The sequence below is a fragment of the Pongo abelii genome, chromosome 1, assembly GCF_028885655.2.
Source record: "Pongo abelii isolate AG06213 chromosome 1, NHGRI_mPonAbe1-v2.0_pri, whole genome shotgun sequence".
NCBI classification, from domain to species: Eukaryota; Metazoa; Chordata; class Mammalia; order Primates; family Hominidae; genus Pongo; species Pongo abelii.
The window spans coordinates 133,249,041-133,268,388 of NC_071985.2; the positions used below are offsets into that span (position 1 = coordinate 133,249,041).

A 19,348-nucleotide genomic window follows, 5' to 3' on the forward strand; every position below is an offset into this window, starting at 1 on the left:
GCCATCAGAGAAATGCAAATCAAAACCACAATGAGATACCATCTCACACCAGTTAGAATGGCGATCATTAAAAAGTCAGGAAACAACAGGTGCTGGAGAGGATGTGGAGAAAGAGGAACACTTTTACACTGTTGGTGGGACTGTAAACTAGTTCAACCATTGTGGAAGTCAGTGTGGCGATTCCTCAGGGATCTAGAACTAGAAATACCATTTGACCCAGCCATCCCATTACTGGGTATATACCCAACGGACTATATAAATCATGCTGCTATAAAGACACATGCACACGTATGTTTATTGCAGCATTATTCACAATAGCAAAGACTTGGAACCAACCCAAATATCCAACAATGATAGACTGGATTAGGAAAATGTGGCACATATACACCATGGAATACTATGCAGCCATAAAAAATGATGAGTTCATGTCCTTTGTAGGGACATGGATGAAATTGGAAATCATCATTCTCAGTAAACTATCTCAAGAACAAAAAACCAAACACCACATATTCTCACTCATAGGTGGGAATTGAACAATGAGAACACATGGACACAGGAAGGGGAACATCACACTCTGGGGACTGTTGTGGGGTGGGGAGAGGGGGGAGGGATAGCATTGGGAGATATACCTAATGCTAGATGACGAGTTAATGGGTGCAGCGCACCAGCATGGCACATGTATACATATGTAACTAACCTGCGCATTGCGCACATGTACCCTAAAACCTAAAGTATAATAATAATAAATAAATGAAAAAAAAGGATTTATGTGTTTCTAAAAAGTGTATCAAATCTGGCGTGATTTGTGTTGACAACTAGCTAATACTGAATGGTTAAGGTTTGCAGTGAAAAATGAAAGGTCTTTTTATTTTTTTAAATCGTAACTCATCTAAAATAATCTCTCTGGAAATTCAATGGCTATTATTGGGTACATACAGTTGACTTTAGTTAAGTTATCTTGACTGCAGTGTGTTAGTCATACGTAATAGGCAGATAAATTACTACTAATGGGTCAGAGGTTAAAGATATTTCATCTTTATAGATAATTTGGCCAATGGTAGTGCCAAACTACCTTTTCTTAATAAAGTTGAGGGTAATGTAATCTATTAGAAGGTGAGCTTTTTTTTTTTTTTTTTTTTTTTTTTTACTTTTTAAATTTGGGGTTTAATTTCATCAAAATATAACAAACCTTTATTAAGGACCTATTATATATCAGGCATATTTTCTTCACTAAGCTGAAATAAAATCATTATCTTAAGTGAAATAACTCAGAAACAGACAAATACCACGTGTTCTAACGTATAAGTGGGTGTGAAGTAATGTGTATATATGGACATATAGAGTGGAATAATAGCCACTGGAGACTCAGAAGGGTGAGAGGGTGGGAGGGGTATTAGGGATGAGAAATTACCTAATGGATACAATGAACATATTGGCTGATGATTGCACTAAAAGCCCAGAATTCACCACTATTCAGTGTATCCATGTAACAAAACTGCACTTGTACCCCCTACATCTACAAAAATTTTTGAAAAGTGCGTATCAAAAAAGATGAAGAATAATTCAATGCATAGACAGTAGGTGAGAACAAAAACTATCCAATATGGCTGCTGTCCTTAAAAAAAAGAAGAAGAAGAAGAAGAACTGCCTTAGAACCAGCCATTGTCAAAGGGCATGTGTATAATAAGGAAGATCTAGCCTACTAGTGCAAACTGTCACATGCTAGTGGTAAGCATGCCAGAGAATTAAAGGGCATTTGGCATACAGCAAACACTAAGTTTGCCACAAGTCAGATCTATTGCCTCTAATCCTGAGCATTTAAGAATAGGAGAAACAATACAATGCAGCAGTTTTAAGATAACAAGAAGCAGAGAGGCAAGGGAACAATGACATTAAAACAAGCATTAGTTTGCTCTGATGGTTGGGAACAGAGCAGATGTTTAGAAAGCTGAATAATTGATTATATGTGAATAGCTTTTGCATGGGTGAATCTCATCTCCTAATATAACTCTGCAAATATTAATAATTATCATATGGGCAGATGATAGTATCCTGATTTGAAACTGCCGTGTAGGCATGCAACGTTAGAAGAGAGTGATTTAGTAGAAAAGCAAACCCTCTTAATCAGAACAATATTTTGCAAACTGAGGGTTTCATTTGCCATGAAAAATAAGAAACCAAACTGGTTTTCAGAGAATCAGCCACTAGCATGAACAAGTTATTAAACAAATGTCATTTTCAAATGAATGCAAATAAACATATAGTCTCAAGGTTGATGTGATATGAAGGATTGGTTTGTTATGAGCTTCTCAATTGCTCTGGTGGGACAGAAACTAGATGCGTGTGTTTTTTAATTAGGGCTTGTAGAGGACCTTGTAGTACATGCCAAACATTTAATAGGAGTGAAATAATTGTAATAATTTGACTTGTACCCAGCTGTCATGAGTTTCCCAAGTGACCGTCAACTACTGTTGTGGCCAGGACGTGGCAAGTTAACTGAAGATATACTTATCCATGATTCTGGTAAGCCTCTTTTCTTTTCCTAAAAAAAAAAATTGTAGAGAAAAACATTTCTATGAATAAACTACTTGTAATTATATAATGAAATGGCAAAAAGTATTCAATGATGTAGACAGCCAGTGACTCTTTCCTTTCAGAAATAATTCCTGGCTTTGTGCCTTGGTAACCCTTAACATTTATCCCTGGCTATATTATAGAGCAGCCACTATATTTTCTATTTTTTATCCACTTCATTTTTGCTTTGTTTCTTGATGTTAATTGTTCATATTTGATACCAAGGAACAGGACTCTATTGTTTGAAGATCAACAAATATAAATTCCAATCCTAATAAAACATAGAATAACCAACAAGAATCAGATAACCTTGGGTGGTCTAAATGGACGAAGTGACATTTGCCTTATGGCAGACAAAAGATGCATCGCAAGGGGGTGGGTGTGGAAGTTTTTTGAGCTGGTAAAATTAGTCACGGGAAACTCTCCTGGAGAATGGAGAAGGGTAGGCCTGGTGGCAGGCAGCACAGGTCCTTTCTCTGTTACAATAAGTCGCTGCTCTTGAACATTCTTCCTTTATGACCAAGGCTTGGAGAACGGGTCACTGAAACTAATTCACCTCCCACTTTCCGGATTGTTCAGTTGCTCCTTTGTTATGTCTTGACTCATGTCAGCACAGCCAAAGATCTGTGACAACTCTGCTAATGGTGTCAAATTTGTATTTCAAGGCACTGAATACCGTTTGAAGTGAGATAATAAATGTAAATGCATTTTGAAAAGTTAAAGGATTTGAAGAGAGAAAAACACAAATTTTTTTTTTTGGGGGGAGTTTATATGGAATCTTCTCTATAAGACTCAAAGACTTACATATGGCAAGTTCTCAATAATGTTCATGGAATGAATCAAGAATAAGCAGTGTGAGGTCTGGTGGGAAGGGTCTGGAGTCAGAAAGACCTACATGTGACTCCTGGCATGACTGTTGCCAGATTTATAGCTTTCTATGATTTAGTGTCCTTATGTACAAAATGAGGCTAATTAGACTTCCCTCAGAGAATTGTCATTCTCAGAATAGTGCTCCATAAAGGGTAGCTGTTGTTAAATAAATTGAAGTGGAGTGGAGGGAGGACCCTCAGAGGTTACTGTAATCTGCTTTTCAGCTTATCATGGTGGGGGCCAGTAACCATTTAATCTTTATTTCTACTAACATATAGATGAGATTGGCAGGTATGAGCAAGAATGAATGCTGAAAGGTCAGGATAAGGAAATAAAAGGGCATATGGAGGAAGGGAACATGGAGAGAAAGTAAACAAAGCGCTGGTGAGATGTTAAAACATGCCATTGATAATTGTTTCAAAAACCAGGGCACTACTACCATTTAACTTTGCCCTTGACTCAAAATAGCTGGATGTTTATTCTTTTTTTATTTTTAAGAGTTTCAAGGCTTTCCTTTTCAGTTCATTAATGTTCAAGTCATTATCTAGGCTTCTTTAGCTGGTCCTCTTAGAAAGGTAGTATTTTTAAGTGCTAACATTCATCTATACATCATCTATTTTACTCATTAATTCATTTATTAAGCTATGTATTCACAGGTATTCCTACTATGTGCTAGGTGTTGTACTAGGGGCTTGTATGTGTGTGTTTTGGTGGGTTGGAGTGGGTAGACTTCTTCCCTTTTTTGCTTTTAAGTTTGGTTTACTTGGCTTTTTTTTGTTAAAAGTGAAGCTCCTGAATTAAAAATAATCAGACTATCTGGGAAATTGAAAACAACAACAGATGAACTATTACAAATCTGGTAAACCAATTAGTCAAATATGGAGAGTGAAAAACATGCTTGGAACGATTTTGACTCATGTAATTACCTTAGAATAATTTCTTGAGTGTCTCTAGGCAACAGCAAATTTAATAAGAAACAAATGGTAGAGTTTTTTTTTGCATCTTTTTTTTTTTTTCTTATGTTGTCATAAAAGAGCAGCTTGTCTATCTCTCTGCTATGTGGTATTAGATACGGGTTAGGGTAGGAAGGCAGAAACATCTAGAATGTAGTATTTTTCACGTAGCATATCTCACCCGTGTTTGACCAAACATTAGTTTCATTAAGGTACAATTGACCTGCACAGGTAGTTAAAAGCATTAAGTAGGGGTTAAACTTGGATGGAAATAATAATGAGCTAAACTTTGATAAATGATAACCAGTAACAAAAAAATTTAACTTTTATATTTCTACATCAGTGTTTTGGGTTCCCTTTTGAATTGAATTTTGCCTGCTCTCTTTTTAGTTAATTGAGTAGATTATTGCTTTACGTGATATTGAGCAGAAAGCATTTTCTTGGGTTTCAGCTCCTTTTGTGGAGGAATTTTCCTTAAGTTATGTGGGATGTGGCTATAGCTGCTGTGCCAGCCCACTTGGCTTTTCTCATGACACGTAGTCACACAGACATCCAAGGCTTCACATACACCTTTGCCCATTTGTATCATCTGTGGAAGGTGGTTTCTAACTATTTGGGGGACAAATGAAAGTTCATTAAAAGAAGGCAGAAGGTCAGAAGGGCACTTTGGAGTATTAAAAAAAATCCGTACTAGAGAACGTTTAATCATAAGTAGCTTATCCTTCCCGAAGGGAATGCAGTGTATTTGCATCATTCTCCTCGGCAGTTAACCTTTTACATTTCATGCTTATGACATTTCTGTCAGGCGCTCTGTGTGCTCCAATTAAAGTCAGAGGTCTTTGGACACAGTTCAAGAAGTAGAGTGTCTGGCCGGGAGCTTGGTGCAGGGCAGTTTGGCTAAGGGAGGTCATGGACAACTGCAGGGCAGCTGGTTAGGAAAGAAGAACCCAGGATGTGAACAAGTTGCTGGGCGCATATCTCCTATGGAGACTTATTGGGGGTGTCATTTTGGGTGTGGGCTATTGGATAGAGGAGAGCAAGGGAAGTGTTAGGACAAGTTTTCTAAACCAGGTATAAATTTGCGCACATGGATATTTGGACTGAAAAATCAGTGCACCTGTGCCTACAATCAGGCAGTAAATGGTTCAGTGGTCGCAGTAAGTGCAGGGCTCGTTTGGGAGGCAAATTGAAACTCTATTTAAGCAAAGTGATTCAGAAGGAGATGTTCAGTATAGGCTTCCCCTGGGAACATTTCCTCCTAAGATATTAATCAGGGCACCAGGCAAAATACTCCACAATATTGTTCCAAAGCTAAGAATGTAACTCAGAGACAGAAACCATGGAAACCCACTTATTTTCTGAAATGTTGCCTCTCTTTGGAAGAGAAGACGACAGGATGAATAAGCAGATAGGCTTTACTTAAAGGTTAGTTGTGAGTCAGGGTACCCTCTGAATGTCTTTAATATGTTAAATATTCAGGTAAATGTCTACATAAAGTGGTACACATAAAAGTGAAATTATAGCATAGATTGGAAACTTAAAAATGCTATAAAAGTATAGAGTTTACAGAATTTAACATTTGTAAAAAATTTCTGCAGGATCTGAGGTGCAATTTTATTTTTATGATTAGAACTTTTAATTAGGTTTTAAATCCTGGCTCTTTACGTTTCGCTGTATGACTTAGGGTGAGTTAGCCTCTGTAATGTCAATTTTTCTCATCTGTTAAATGTTACCTACCTAATAGGGTAGTTGTGAGAATTCAATGAAATAATACACATGAAATGTTTAGCACAATGCCTGGTGCACAGCAAATGTTCCACAAAAATTAACCTCTATGGTAGCATTCTAGCCTTTAAGCCATAAAAAAAATCATAGATTATTTCCAAATGGAAAGAATCCTCATCGGTTGGTATTCTCAGTTTACTCCAAGAAAAACACTCTTTGTACTAGCATAAAGAAAGGAGAGAACTTGGCCAAAAAATAAAAATACCTGGATAAAGATCCATGTAGTGTTGCTCTAAATTCACCTTTTAGTAAGGACTAGTAGTTAATATTTTTTGTACACCTACCATGTGTCAGGCACTCTGCATTCACAGCAGTCCTGTGAAGTGGCTATAACTGTCCCACATTACAGGCAAGGAAACTGAGGCTCAAAGAAATGAAAGAACATGGCCAAGCCTGTGTACTATGTCAGCAGAACAGGGATTTGAATGCCAGAGGCAACGCTGTTTCAATTCATCTTGCAACGCCTTGGAAGTAAAAGAAAGGTTCATGGGCAAAGTCTGGCCCTGCTATGGACTCCACGGTAATAGCAATACTTCTATTTTGATGTTCCCATTAAAATCTTATCCTCTAGCTGAGGGGCCTGGCAGAGTGGCAAATGTCACCCTCGAGCAGGCACGTAAGTCAAGTGATAAATCACATTCAGAGTTTGAGTTACTTTCCCTGCTTAGGGATTGTGAGTGGCTCTCCCTGGTTCAACTTCATCAGTTGGCTCCATTGCTACTCAGTGCTAACAGGAAATTGTACTGATTTAGCTGGTAATAAGAGCTTCTCAAGTACTGTGGGTACTTGTTTAGGAGAAAGATTGAATTTAAAAACATGCACCTGATTTGGCTTTTTTTTTTTTTTTTTTTTTTTTTTAGCAGCTTTACAAACATCTGAGAAGAAAATGTTCCATTATCAGGTAAAGCTGCTTTGGCAATGTGATTTTTATAATGCTGGGCAGTAGGGGAGGTTGCTTAATACAGACAAGGCATAGATATTTTTTCTCTTCGTGAGTTGCTTTGGAACATTCTGTTGTTTTTATATTTTTAACCAGATAAACAAATCTTTACTATTTTTTTTTGCAAATATATCTTTTTAGGATCATTCCTTAAGCAAAGCAGTTTGCTGATTATTAGAGATACTTGTCTGTGTTAGATGTTTTACTATTTCTAGAGCATTTGCATTTATAGCTCTCTTTTCATTTTTCAGCTGGAGAGCACTGAACCTGGCTTGCTTTGAGATCTAAGTCTCCCCTTTACTGACTCTGTGGCCTTAATTAAGTCACTTTCTCTCTCTGCGCCTATTTCCTCATCTATGAAATGGAGGTGTTGGTGCTTTCTTTCTAGGATTGTTGTTTTCAATGACTTAATGTAAGTTCAAGTGCTTTGTAAATTATACAAGTTCCTTTAAAAATGAACCATTACTGTTATTATCACTTATATTTAAGGACTAAACTCATTTGGTGTTCACAAAGGAGTATTGATGGATTCATAGCATCATGAAGATCTAAAAGTTGTAGTGAGATGCGAGAAATTGGGTAATGAACAAACATGTAATCGGTAATTTACCAAAGAGAATAGGGGGACATAGAAGGAGACCCTAAGTGTGGTTGGAGATTTTGGAGAAAGGAGAGCAAAGGGACAGAACACACTTCAAAGATTTTCTATAAGAGAGAATACCTTTTCAGTCCACAGAGGCTGCTGTGTGCCATCATTTCACAGGCACTGTGGAGTAGTCAAATGGGTCAGTCCCTGACCTCCCACTTCCTAGTTGTGTGAATTCCTTAACTTCTCTGAAAGAAGTGAAGGTAATAATACCTACCCTCACCGGGTTATGAAGATTAAATGGGACAATATATGTAAAGTGCCTGGTGTATACTATGGCTTATTAAATATATCTCTCTCTTCTTCTCCCTCCTCCTTCTCCTTTTTAATTTTTGGTTAGGAAGCAGCTCTAACTAGACAAGCTACTATCAATACTTCTGGGAGCTTATGTGCTTCTCAGAGCATTCAGGCAAGGCCTAAAAGCAATCAGTAGAGTCCTGGTTAATACTCGGATTACTCAGAATGCTGCCCAAGCCTGTTAATGGAGTTTGAGTGTATGTAGCCACTTCAATTATCATCAGATGCAGAGAAAGTTGTAGGTGTTCAGTGTGTGGAAAGACTCTAAAAGGAGGTTTTGAGGGGAAGCAAGCAAGTGTCTGTGCAGTGGGAAAGGTTTATGGGGATTAAGTTCAAGACTCCTTCAGAGATAAGGGTTCTGTGTTGAGGAATAAAGAAAGTAATCACCCACTTATGCCGGGATCTTGGTGAGAAAGTCTTGCTAAGGGATGCCTTGATAAGAATTGAGTTTTCCAAACTATAGAGTTGATTTATTGGGTTATTTTTAAAGTATTTATTATCCACTATTTAGAAGCACTTCAAATCTTTGAGTAAACAACTGAGGGTTTTATAAATGCAAACATTTCAATTATATAACCTTTTAAGAATTGTTAATTTCAAAAACATCTAGATAAGGATGAGCAGTCAGTTATTTTAGCTATTAAATATACAAGTGCATGCAATTAATCAAGTAAAATGGAAATCATTTGAAGAGAGGAAGCCTTTTTTCATGTTGTCAGTTTTAAGCCTAATGAGATCTGTTTGTATAGTGCAGTGAGTATGGACAAAATGTGGTCGTAGCACAGATACCAAATACTTATGTGTTTCAGATCTTTTCTGTAGTCCTCACTAAAGGCAATACATTAAAGCAATTGAGGTTTTGAAAGTTGTCTATATTCAAAGATGGGTAGACTTTAATTTGTTGTCATGATTATAACACAAGAAATTCCATCGTTTAAATGTTTTCCCTGTGTAGGTTAGAAAATGATTCTGGCCTTTCCCGTATCTGTTTCTTTTGTGCTTTTTTGCGTGTGATAATACTAATAATCCCATCTTACATTTGAGCTTTCCGGTTTTTTCATGTCCATCACCTTATTTCAAGCCAAGATAATTTTAGAACATTACTTCTTACACCAGCAGTTGCCTGACTGTACTGATCTCACAAAATAAACAGGAAAGGTTGTTGAGAAATGAAGTGAACACCTGTGACCAAATCATCAAAGAACTAGAAGAGGGAAACTGTGAGTAGAGTATTCCTATAGAACCTTCTTTCCAATATCATGGTTGTGACTGGGGGGGGGGCCTGAGAGAAATATGATGGAAGGACAGGGTAAACACACCTGTAGACTTGTCACCTGTCCTAAGGTGAGAGTAGGGGCTGGGGCTGTGAAGAAGGGCTGTTGTTTGTGTACCTACCATGTGCTAGGTAGGTGCTGGTAGTTTAGCGCATGTATTTTTTAAAAGGTAGGCATTGTTCCTACCATTCTGCAGGAAATAGGCTCAGAGAGGTATGAGTAAGTCATCAATATGCATTTAAAAATAAATCTAGTGTTGCTATACTCAGGTGATACTTATAGTAAAATTTCTACTGTGGCCTTTTGGTGTGTTTCCCTAGTCTTTTTTAGAAATTCATATGGAAGGCTGACCGCGGTGGCTCACACCTGTACATCGGGCGGCCGAGGCAGGTGCATCACTTTGAGCTCAGGAGTTCTAGACCAGCCTGGGCAACATGGTGAAACCCTGTCTCTACAAAAATACAAAAATTAGCTGAGCATTCGTGGTGGATGCCTGTAGTCCTAGCTACTCAGGAGGCTGAGGCTGGAGAATTGCTTGAGCCCCGGGAGTGGAGGTTGCCATGAGCCGAGATCATGCCACTGCACTCCAGCCTGGGTGACAGTGTGAAAGCATGCCTTAAAAAAAAAAAAAAGAAAGAAATTCAAATGGAAGATTTGATTATGCCCCTGAAACTGAGAATGGCATGTCTATGCACAACATGGGACAAAGTCAAAATAAAGGTAGTTGTGGAGTATCTCAGTGAGGGCCATACCTGAGGATACTTTGTTCTAGAACCTGGATCTGGTGCTGGTCTTGTTGATTTTGCTTCTTCATCTCTTCCTGTTCTTTTCCGCTGCTGATCCCATCTAGAAGCCATTTCTCCCTCAAGGCCTTTTTCTGATGTCAGGAAACATAAAGATATGTTCTTATATCGGTCAATAATTTCCAAAATCTCTTACTGCTTTCAAATCTTATGAATTTCAATAGGTGACACTTTAAAGAGGAATTATTTTCTCTCAGTGCCTTGCCTGAATAAATCTGGTATTTTCTTTCATTGTAACCTTCTTGACTCTATTCAAAGCCAGTTTTTATGCATCTAAATCCCATTTACACTTCAAGGTTTAGTTTGAGTCTCTCCTTCGGCATGAAGATCCCTGGCCCCCATACTCCTGGCAGCCCCATCCTGACCCTCACTTTCTGTCTTCAGAACCATGCCATACTGTATGTTTATCACAGTCATAATGGGACCTCATAATATGATGTCTTTAGTGTCATCTGTTATTGATGGGTATGTATCTTGTGTCCTTAACAAAGTCAAAAGCTTCTTGAAACTATTTTGATATTCCCCCGGTAAGAGCATGCAATAACTGCTTTAAAAAAATCTTTTGTGGGATTAATTGGAATGGTGGGCAAAACAGAAGGTTGCTGTTGTACCTTAAACATATTCAGTGTTATTCTTAGGCTTTGTGGCAGCTGTTTATTGTTTTGCCTACTTAGCTCCCCTTCTTTCTTCTCAGAATCTCCCTGGTTATAGACATTCTTAAGCGCAAAATTTACTGATCTGTCTAAACGTTGGTGAGTTTTTGTCAACTTTAACAACACACAAAAAATTATGTTTCACCAGATGGAGAAAAAAAAAACTCCTCTTGAATTTGCATGAGGAAATTAAACGCCTGGGCCTGGAGTTTAAAGACCTAAGAAGACTTAAAACTAATGAAAAAGACCTGTAAATTTTTGATGGGCTTTAATTAGCATGTAGTCTACATCTCAAGTGGGAAGCGTCAGATGTATGGTCATGTTATTTTCAAGGAGTTCAAGTTTCTCTTTTTCTCCTGGAATAGAAGGGCTCTCATTATGTATCCAATCTGCTCTATAAATTATTTGTTCAGTTATTCATTGTTAATTATTCATTGGGGATTCACTATATTTAAAATCCGTGAGGAGAGAATGGGAACTTTATTTTCTGGGACTTCTTTCTCTTATATTGAAATTTAAATGAGAGTAAGTAAGAATAACTTCGTGTGTTTGTGTGTGTGTGTGTGTGTTTTTAAGGATGCTAGAATAAATACCACTGAGATACAAGTATCTCTGAGTTAAAAAAACATTTAAAATTAAGTTTAGTTGTGATAGATAATTACCAAAGGATGATTATTTTTTACTGAGGCAATGACTTTTAAATCTTTTTTTTCTTTTAAAAAAACCAATATAACATTATAACTTATAACATTACAAACAAATGTTATATGGAACTATAGTTTGGAAAACAGATGAATTCTGGACTGCTCTAATTGAAGCAGTGAGGGGGCCTGAAAGCTTATGGATACACAGAACATGGTTTGAAAACTACTAGATTTAGTAAATAACAGCTTCACCCCCGATCATCACATTTGTGTTGGCCTTTTCAGAATCTTAAGCAATTGCATGTGGACGATATACACCATAAGAGTAATTTGTATTACTCCACTCTGTGGCCAGAGATTCTTTACCCCAGTGTTATCTTAACCATTGATTATAGCTGTTTAGCTGTTTGCAAAAATGTTTTCCTGCAGACCCAGTAAATATGATTAACATTGGTCAAGATTCAGCTCCTGGGGTCAAAGATGCTAAGAAACTCTGAATATAGCAGCATTTTAATAATTTACCTTGATTCTAATTTATTTTTATCTAATGGAATTTTAGCTAATGCATAGGAAAGAAGACAGTAACACCTGTAGAAGTAAGTTTTACTCCTTACAAACCACCTATAAGGAAAGTTCCAGCCAATGGCATATATAGCTCTGTAAGAAACACTCAGATGGGGTGGTCTTATGAGGCTGAATTATAGAAAGTAGCGAATCATTCTTGTGATGTGATTAGGTTAACTTGGGGCTATATTCTTGGTTTTTAGTCTGGTTAGAGATAATTTTAATTTTAGTCTTGTAAAACTTTGTTCATACTTCATAAATTTTCATTTATGCCTGGTAGAGAACTCTTTGAACTTAAATATAAAATATTCAATTTGGATGTGCAATCGAAATAATATATGATGCAATCACATACATACTGTAGTAATCAAAAGAGTTATTTTGCTTTTATGTCACAGTTTAGACTTGTGCTTTAGTATATGAGGCTAATTAGTATAATAAAATTTACTTTACAATGAAATTCAGAATTGAAAGCCATATGAACTAAATGAAAATATGTGACATGCAGGTGATAGGTCTTTCTGCAGTTTTTTTAGGAAAAGGTTTTCCTGAAGCACTTCTATATCTACCCAGAAGTTACAGTAAAGTAGGAATAAATTGTTTTTTCATAGATTGAATTGAATGGGCTCATGGAAATCAAAAATTTTTCAGATTGACTGTATTTTGTGTTTCCTGGTAACATGAGATTGTGATCATATTGCTAGGCAAGAAGATCCATACAGAAAAAAAATCTCTGTATGAGTAGTTTGAATATTAAGATGTAAAAAATGTCCCAGAAATTCCCTTGCTAGCACATTATGAGAATGATCATCAGGTTCAGGAGCTAAAGAATATCAGAGTGAGTTACTACAACTATTTTGAAATGTGTGTATTCTGATATAGGAGGAACACTTTGTAAATGTTTATGCTTATGTTGTTTAATGTGTGTCACTGAAGTATAATGAACTAGTTTGCAATCAGGAAAGTGGAGAGGATAGTCATGAAGACTAGGACAAACGGATGAAGAAAATAAGAGACAGGCTATAGAGGCCAACAGAGCTTTTTAATTTGGTGAAGACATTGTAGAATTGTTTTTAAAAATACTTTTGCACATTTTGAACCCCATTTTGGAATTATGCCTTGTTGCTGTTCGGTATAGACAACTATTTTCTGCAAAACTTGGAAGAATGTGCTCTACTGAAATAGCCACTCTTTCTTCTCTGTGCCCTGTGCAGTTTGTGCCTCCCATACAGTGTTTACCACAGAATAACTGTTATTATGAGTTTATGTATCAGTTACCATCTTAAGGACGCAGGCCAAATTTCACTTGTTTTATATTCTTAGTGTCTAGCTTCATACCTTGTACATAATATGTACTTAATAAATATTTATTGACCAAAGGCCCTATATACATCCATATAAATTCTACTTATCAGTTAAGACTCAGCTTGAATCCGATACCTTTAATGGTGGCTTCTTGACCACCCCAGATTAAAGAATACTTATACTGTAGTTTAAATTAAAACAAATATCATTTATCTTGTTTATTTAATCTTGAATTTCCCAAATTAGGACAATGTGTCATTTCCCCCAACTCCTAGCCCTGCTCCATGCCACACACACCCCTTTTGTCCAGTGAACAGCTTGGGAAAGTGGATAGCACTTTTGTGCAGAGAAAATGGAAACCTTTCGCTCCAGGTATAAGCATCCCTGAACCAGAGTGCACGACTGGCAAAGGAATGTGGGCAAGATTTTAGCACCATCATTTCAGGTACCTTTGTGCAGTACACAATCTGCACAACTGTATGTGGCAGTCCAAAACATGATAAATGTTTTGATTGGATTGGATCAGGAGAGGTCTCCTGTGTTCTGGAGAGCAAACCAATAAGGAAGATCATCTACTACTTTCCAGACTGTTTTTGGCAAGTGCTGGAATGAGGTGCTACTTCAGAAATGGAACTTTCAGTGAGTCAGGCTTTTCATGTGAAACTTACTTCTAGAACAAACTAAGGGGATATTTAAATCTTCTCTTCTACCGTGAGCTCCACTGTTTTGTGGCTACCCATTCTGCAAGGATAGCAATTGCCCATTCTCAAGGATAGCTAGAGAGCTATCATTTTACTCAGAAGCAGGAAGTAGTTCATTGGGAGATCCAGATTGTGTGTATTGTGTGTGTAATTGTGTGTGTGTGTGTGTAAATTGTGCAAGTGTGTGTGTGAGGGAGAGAGGGAGAGAGGAAAGGAGAGCAAATGACCTCTGGTTTTGGAGTTAGAAATGGCCTATCTAAAAAACTTTTTAGATTTGACTGTTGACTTCATTTGAATTGCACTGGAACAACTTGGAACTTTTTTTTTTTTTTAATTTCATTGATTTTCTAGGAGTACACACTACATTTCTTGACTATGTATACTACTCATGTAAATTCAATGTGACATATTGGAAGGGGAGCAGACTAACTGTGCTTTGAAATTATCCATCAAACATCGGAAATGTCAACTTGTTTAGAAGCAGAGAAGCAAACAGAATCCAGAGAATAAGGCTAATTGGAATCTTAAATTATGTTTCTTTTCAGAGGCAGGTACTTGTTCCATTAGAAAAATGAAGTCAGTTGCTTTCAGCAAGTTTAACTTAAGTTTGTAGACCCCGTGAGTGTGCAGCCTTGTATCATTAAGGGGATTCATTAAATCTATTGATAGCAGCCCTGTCAGATAAGTAGTTTCCTGCTTGGCCCTTTTCACAAGGAGCTGCTGTTTGTCATTTGCTTGCATCCTGTCACTAAGCTAAGTAATAAAATGTTGAAACTCAATGTGCTTTAATTACGAAATGGCCACACCCAGTGAAAGATGTAAAATCTGATTTTAAACGTGGAGAGTTATTTCTGGTTATGATCTCATGTTCTGTCAAAACAAAATAAAACAAAAACCCGAAGCATACTCAAACAACATTGGACTCATTGCACTGAGCTTTTAAATACAAGCATCCTTGACCAGGCCAGACACTGTTCTGCACCCCCGGGGGAATGACTGGCCTTTCATTGATTTCAAAAGGCACTTCCTAGCTGGATCCACTCCCTAGGGATATTAAGCAAGACTGCGAGCAGGGCCATATTCTCAAGGCTGAATTTTCAAGGTTGCTCAAGAAAATTGGGAAACTCAGTTATAAAGGATAAAAGTAATAAAACCATGTGTTCAACTTTGCACATGTTTGCTAGAAGGTATTAATCTCATATGCAAATATTACTAGCTTGTTGGCCTCCCCTATGGTTATTACAACGTTAGTCAAACTATCTTCAAATTTTTTTCTTTCCTAAAGCTTTTCTACTATTGAAATTTGAGTACCAACAGAATTTTTGATTACAAAATCATTGAAATGAAATTAAAGCCATAAATTACCTTCAAATGCTGGTGCTTTAGTTTGTCTTCCTCTATTTTCAGACGCTTCTGTGAGATTTCTTCCTGTATTTTTCTTTTATCCTGAAATAAAAAAGTTCCAGTATATTTTATTTTTAAAATTTGCTTAATTATGTTTCCTTGGGGTTGTTGTCACTACCTGAATGGCCCATTAGTGATTTTTTTTGGCATTGGTATGAAGCTGCTTTGGAAACTCCTATTTCAAAGCAAAGGAGAGCAAAGTGAGACATTTGAAGCATTTTCCTTATGGGAAAATATGAAAAGGTACTTTTTCAAAGAGGGCTTAAACATCCTTCTTCACTCCCCTTTTCCTTCTTCCCCATTAGTCTAGCAAGATTGACCTACTGAGTGATGTAATAGAAAAAGTGAATTGTAAGCAGACAAGTTTTGAAATAGGTGTGAGGAAACATCGTAAGAGACTGATCCTGGTCCAAGGTTGAAGAAGCTTCTGGGTGAAAGGACTCCTTATGTGGAAAAACAGGTCAACCTATGGATCATTAGAAAACTAGGAAGTTGGAAATTGGGACTGTTTCCTCCTTGTATAGCCTGCTATGGGAAGATAGAGGAAAATAGTTTAGATAGTGCTTCTTAACACTAAGAAGGCTTTTAGCTCAGGTAAAACAAAACTCATGAAGATATGTTGTATCTTTCACCAAGTTTAAATTACATTACCTCAGACAACCCAGAAAGCATAACTACTGATACAAAAAGGTTGTACTTTTAAGAAAATATAGCAAATGTACTAAGTAGACAGCCTGGGTTTGACTTTTGCCTCCTCCACTTACTAGCTCTGTGTCTTGGGACAAAATCCTTAACTTCTCTGTGCCTCAGTCACCTCATCTGTAAAATGAGGATACTGAGAGTACTGACTTCATAAGATGTGAGCATTAAATGAACTGATATATATAAAAGTTTCTAGAACAGTGCTCGTCACAGTGCTCTAGAGGTATTTAATAACATTAAATAAATAAATATATAACTTGTTAATCACATAGAAAGCAACACATTAAATCTCACAGTGCTTTCATTAGCTTGAAGTGTTTTAGACATTCTCTGGAATTGTTTGAGACATTTGACTAGTTATGCAAAAAGGTCTTTATTTCCTCATTTTTGATGAGAGGTGACATTGTTCTCCATCTTATTCATATGTGTTGGTTTTAAATCTGCTTTCAAAATTAAAAACTCCCAAAGGATAAAATTTTGTTGCCAATAAAGACATCCAAAAGAAGTAAGCTGTAAAGGTAATTTAGAAGAAGGAGATCCAAAAATGTTTGGCAGCATTATTGATATAAGTGCATTATTGATATATAAGTGCATGGGTTCCCTGATGTGACTACTTTGAAGATAAAAACTCTTTTTTGATGTATAATTTCAGGTACATTTGTTGAAGAAAAGCAATATATTGCTCTCCAACTGTATGCTGCGTTTCTCTTTGCATGTAAGGAGAATATATGACTTCATCAGCTTATTATTATTATTATTATTATTATTGAGATAAGGTCTTATTCTGTTGCCCAGGCTGGAGTGCAGTGGCACAATCATGGCTCACTGTAGCCTTAACGTCCTGGGCTCAAACAATCCTCCTACCTTAGCCTCCTGAGTAACTGGGACTACAGGCGCATGCTACCATGCCTGGCTAATTTTTTGATGTTTTGTTGAGACAGGGTCTCACTATGTGACTCAGGCTATATCAGCTTACTTTTAAAATTTCACGAGTATTTCTTTTGAAAAAAAAAATAGCTAGGCAACAGGCATGGATCTTGAGAATCACTTCTTTCTTTGGATGAAATCTGGCCATTAGTAACAAAAACTCTGAAAGCCTCTGTGAGTCAATTCTTCACTCTCTCTAGAGGTTGTTATTTGAGCAAATATTAATTGTATTTTAAATTCATTGTGCCAAACATTTTGGTAGTTATTTTTCAGGCACAATTTTACTTAATACTCGTCATAACAAAGAGATACTATGGTAATTTCCATTTGAAAAAAGGAAATGGAAATTTAGGGGAAATTAACTCATCCAAGTTTCATCTGACAATTGTCAGAGCCAGGATTTGAACTCAGGCAGTCTGAAGTCAGCCTCCACACTCCTAGCCAATTCACTGTGCCATTCCCTGGAGTGGAAAGTTAATCAAGCTGGTCACAATTTCTGCCTTTTTCTTCTCCCTCGTGAAGTACTGTGGCCAGGAGGCACCACTAGGACAACAAGCACTGAGTGTGACCTCTCATTAGCAGGGAGCACATTTTTAGCTCCCTAGATGCTGGTGCTGCAACTAGCTCTCCGTGAAAAGCCCATAGAGAAGAGCATGTTTTGTGGGGTGGACAGGATTGCTGAACCCAGCAATGCCTCCCCACCCCTGCTCATTGCCAGTTTGGGCTAGTTTGCCATTTGGGCTAGTTTCATCTTGGGGTTAGTAATCAGGCAATTGAATCTGTGGGTAGAGGCATGCCATCCGAAGTGTTTTGGCAACACCAGGCTTATACAAGAGTTGCTAAGGAATACTAATGTTTTGTCGCTCAGGGGTAATATGATGCCTCTCTTATATCAGTCTAGGTAGGTAGGAAGGAAATTTCATAATGTTTATAGGCATGATCCTATTTTAAGATAGGCATACTTTTTCCTCATAAGATATTCATCAGCAGAGAGTTATTGTTCCTTTGCCAAATTTCACTGAACTCTGTTAGCATTAATGAAAAATAATATGACAATAACTTAGTTTCAGTATAGCAGAATAAACTATAAGTCAACCTTAAGATGTTTATCTAGCTCGATTGCTAGTGTACCAAAAATTATCATAGTAAGCTAATTTCTTCCCAGTTTTTCATGGAGCAAATAAATGTGAAATGCCATGTGCTTCCCCAAATTTTCCCAGAACCTGGAGCACTTCTATAGATAGCTGTTGCAACGTGGCACATCAGACATTATTGGTTATTAATGTAACCATTATGAATAACATATTGTTGCTTATTTCTCAATGTCCAACTACCTTGACTTTTTGTTCAATGGACGTTTACCTAGATTTTTAGCCATCTGACAGCCTATTTTAGCAACTGACGCCCACAAATTTCAACCTGTTAAAGGTTATCTCTTAATTATTTTGAAAATTAATTTATTCGCCTTATACAACTATAGTTATTGTGACCATCTATTAATATGATCCAATGATATTAACACAATCACATATTTGATAAAAGTAAGCACAATGCTTAAGAGTATAAGTATTTTAGTTATATTATTGACTAACAATGTGCTAAATTCTAATATGCCTAATCCTGTCAAGAAGGCAGAATTGATCCTGAGTTGTTTGATTATTGATTTATTCAATACTTAGCTACTTATGTGCAAATACTATATTCAAGATGATATTAGGAGTTGTGCAGTGTTTAAAAATTATTTGACAGATGTGAGTTTACATTCTTTTTTTTTTTTTTTTGAGACAGCATCTCGCTCTGTCACTGAGGCTGGAGTGCAGTGGCACAATTGTAGCTCACTGAAGATTCAATTTCCCAGGCTCAAATCATCCTCCTGCCTCAGCCTCTCAAGTAGCTGGGACTACAGGTGCACATCACCACACCTGGCTGTATTTTTTATTTTTTAATTTTTTTTTGAGATGGAGTCTCGCTCTGTCACCCAGGCTGGAGTGCAATGGTGGGATCTCGGCTCACTGCAAGCTCCGCCTCCCAGATTCACACCATTCTCCTGCCTCAGCCTCCCGAGTAGCTGGGACTACAGGCGCCCGCCACCGCACGCAGCTAATTTTTTGTATTTTTAGTAGAGATGGGGTTTCACTGTGTTAGTCAGGATGGTCTCCATCTCCTGACCTTGTGATCCACCCGCCTCAGCCTCCCAAAGTGCTGGGATTACAGGTGTGAGCCACTGTGCCCGGGCTATATTTTTTTATTTTTATTTTTAAGAGAGACAAGGTCTTTCTGTGTTGCCCAGGCTGGTCTCAAACTCC

At 37.2% G+C, this 19,348-nt stretch overlaps 1 protein-coding gene across 1 annotated transcript in view; it reads right to left on the reverse strand.

Annotated features, from left to right (window-relative positions):
• PALMD (palmdelphin) overlaps positions 1-19,348 on the reverse strand; it is a 48,996-nt gene that overhangs the window by 17,217 nt on the left and 12,431 nt on the right. Inside the window, exons 2-3 of the mRNA XM_002810570.5 lie at positions 15,375-15,455; positions 10,092-10,216 (exon numbers count right to left, since the gene is read on the reverse strand). Of these exons, the coding sequence (XP_002810616.2) occupies positions 10,092-10,216; positions 15,375-15,455 (206 nt within the window). The remainder of the gene's footprint in view (positions 1-10,091; positions 10,217-15,374; positions 15,456-19,348) is intronic.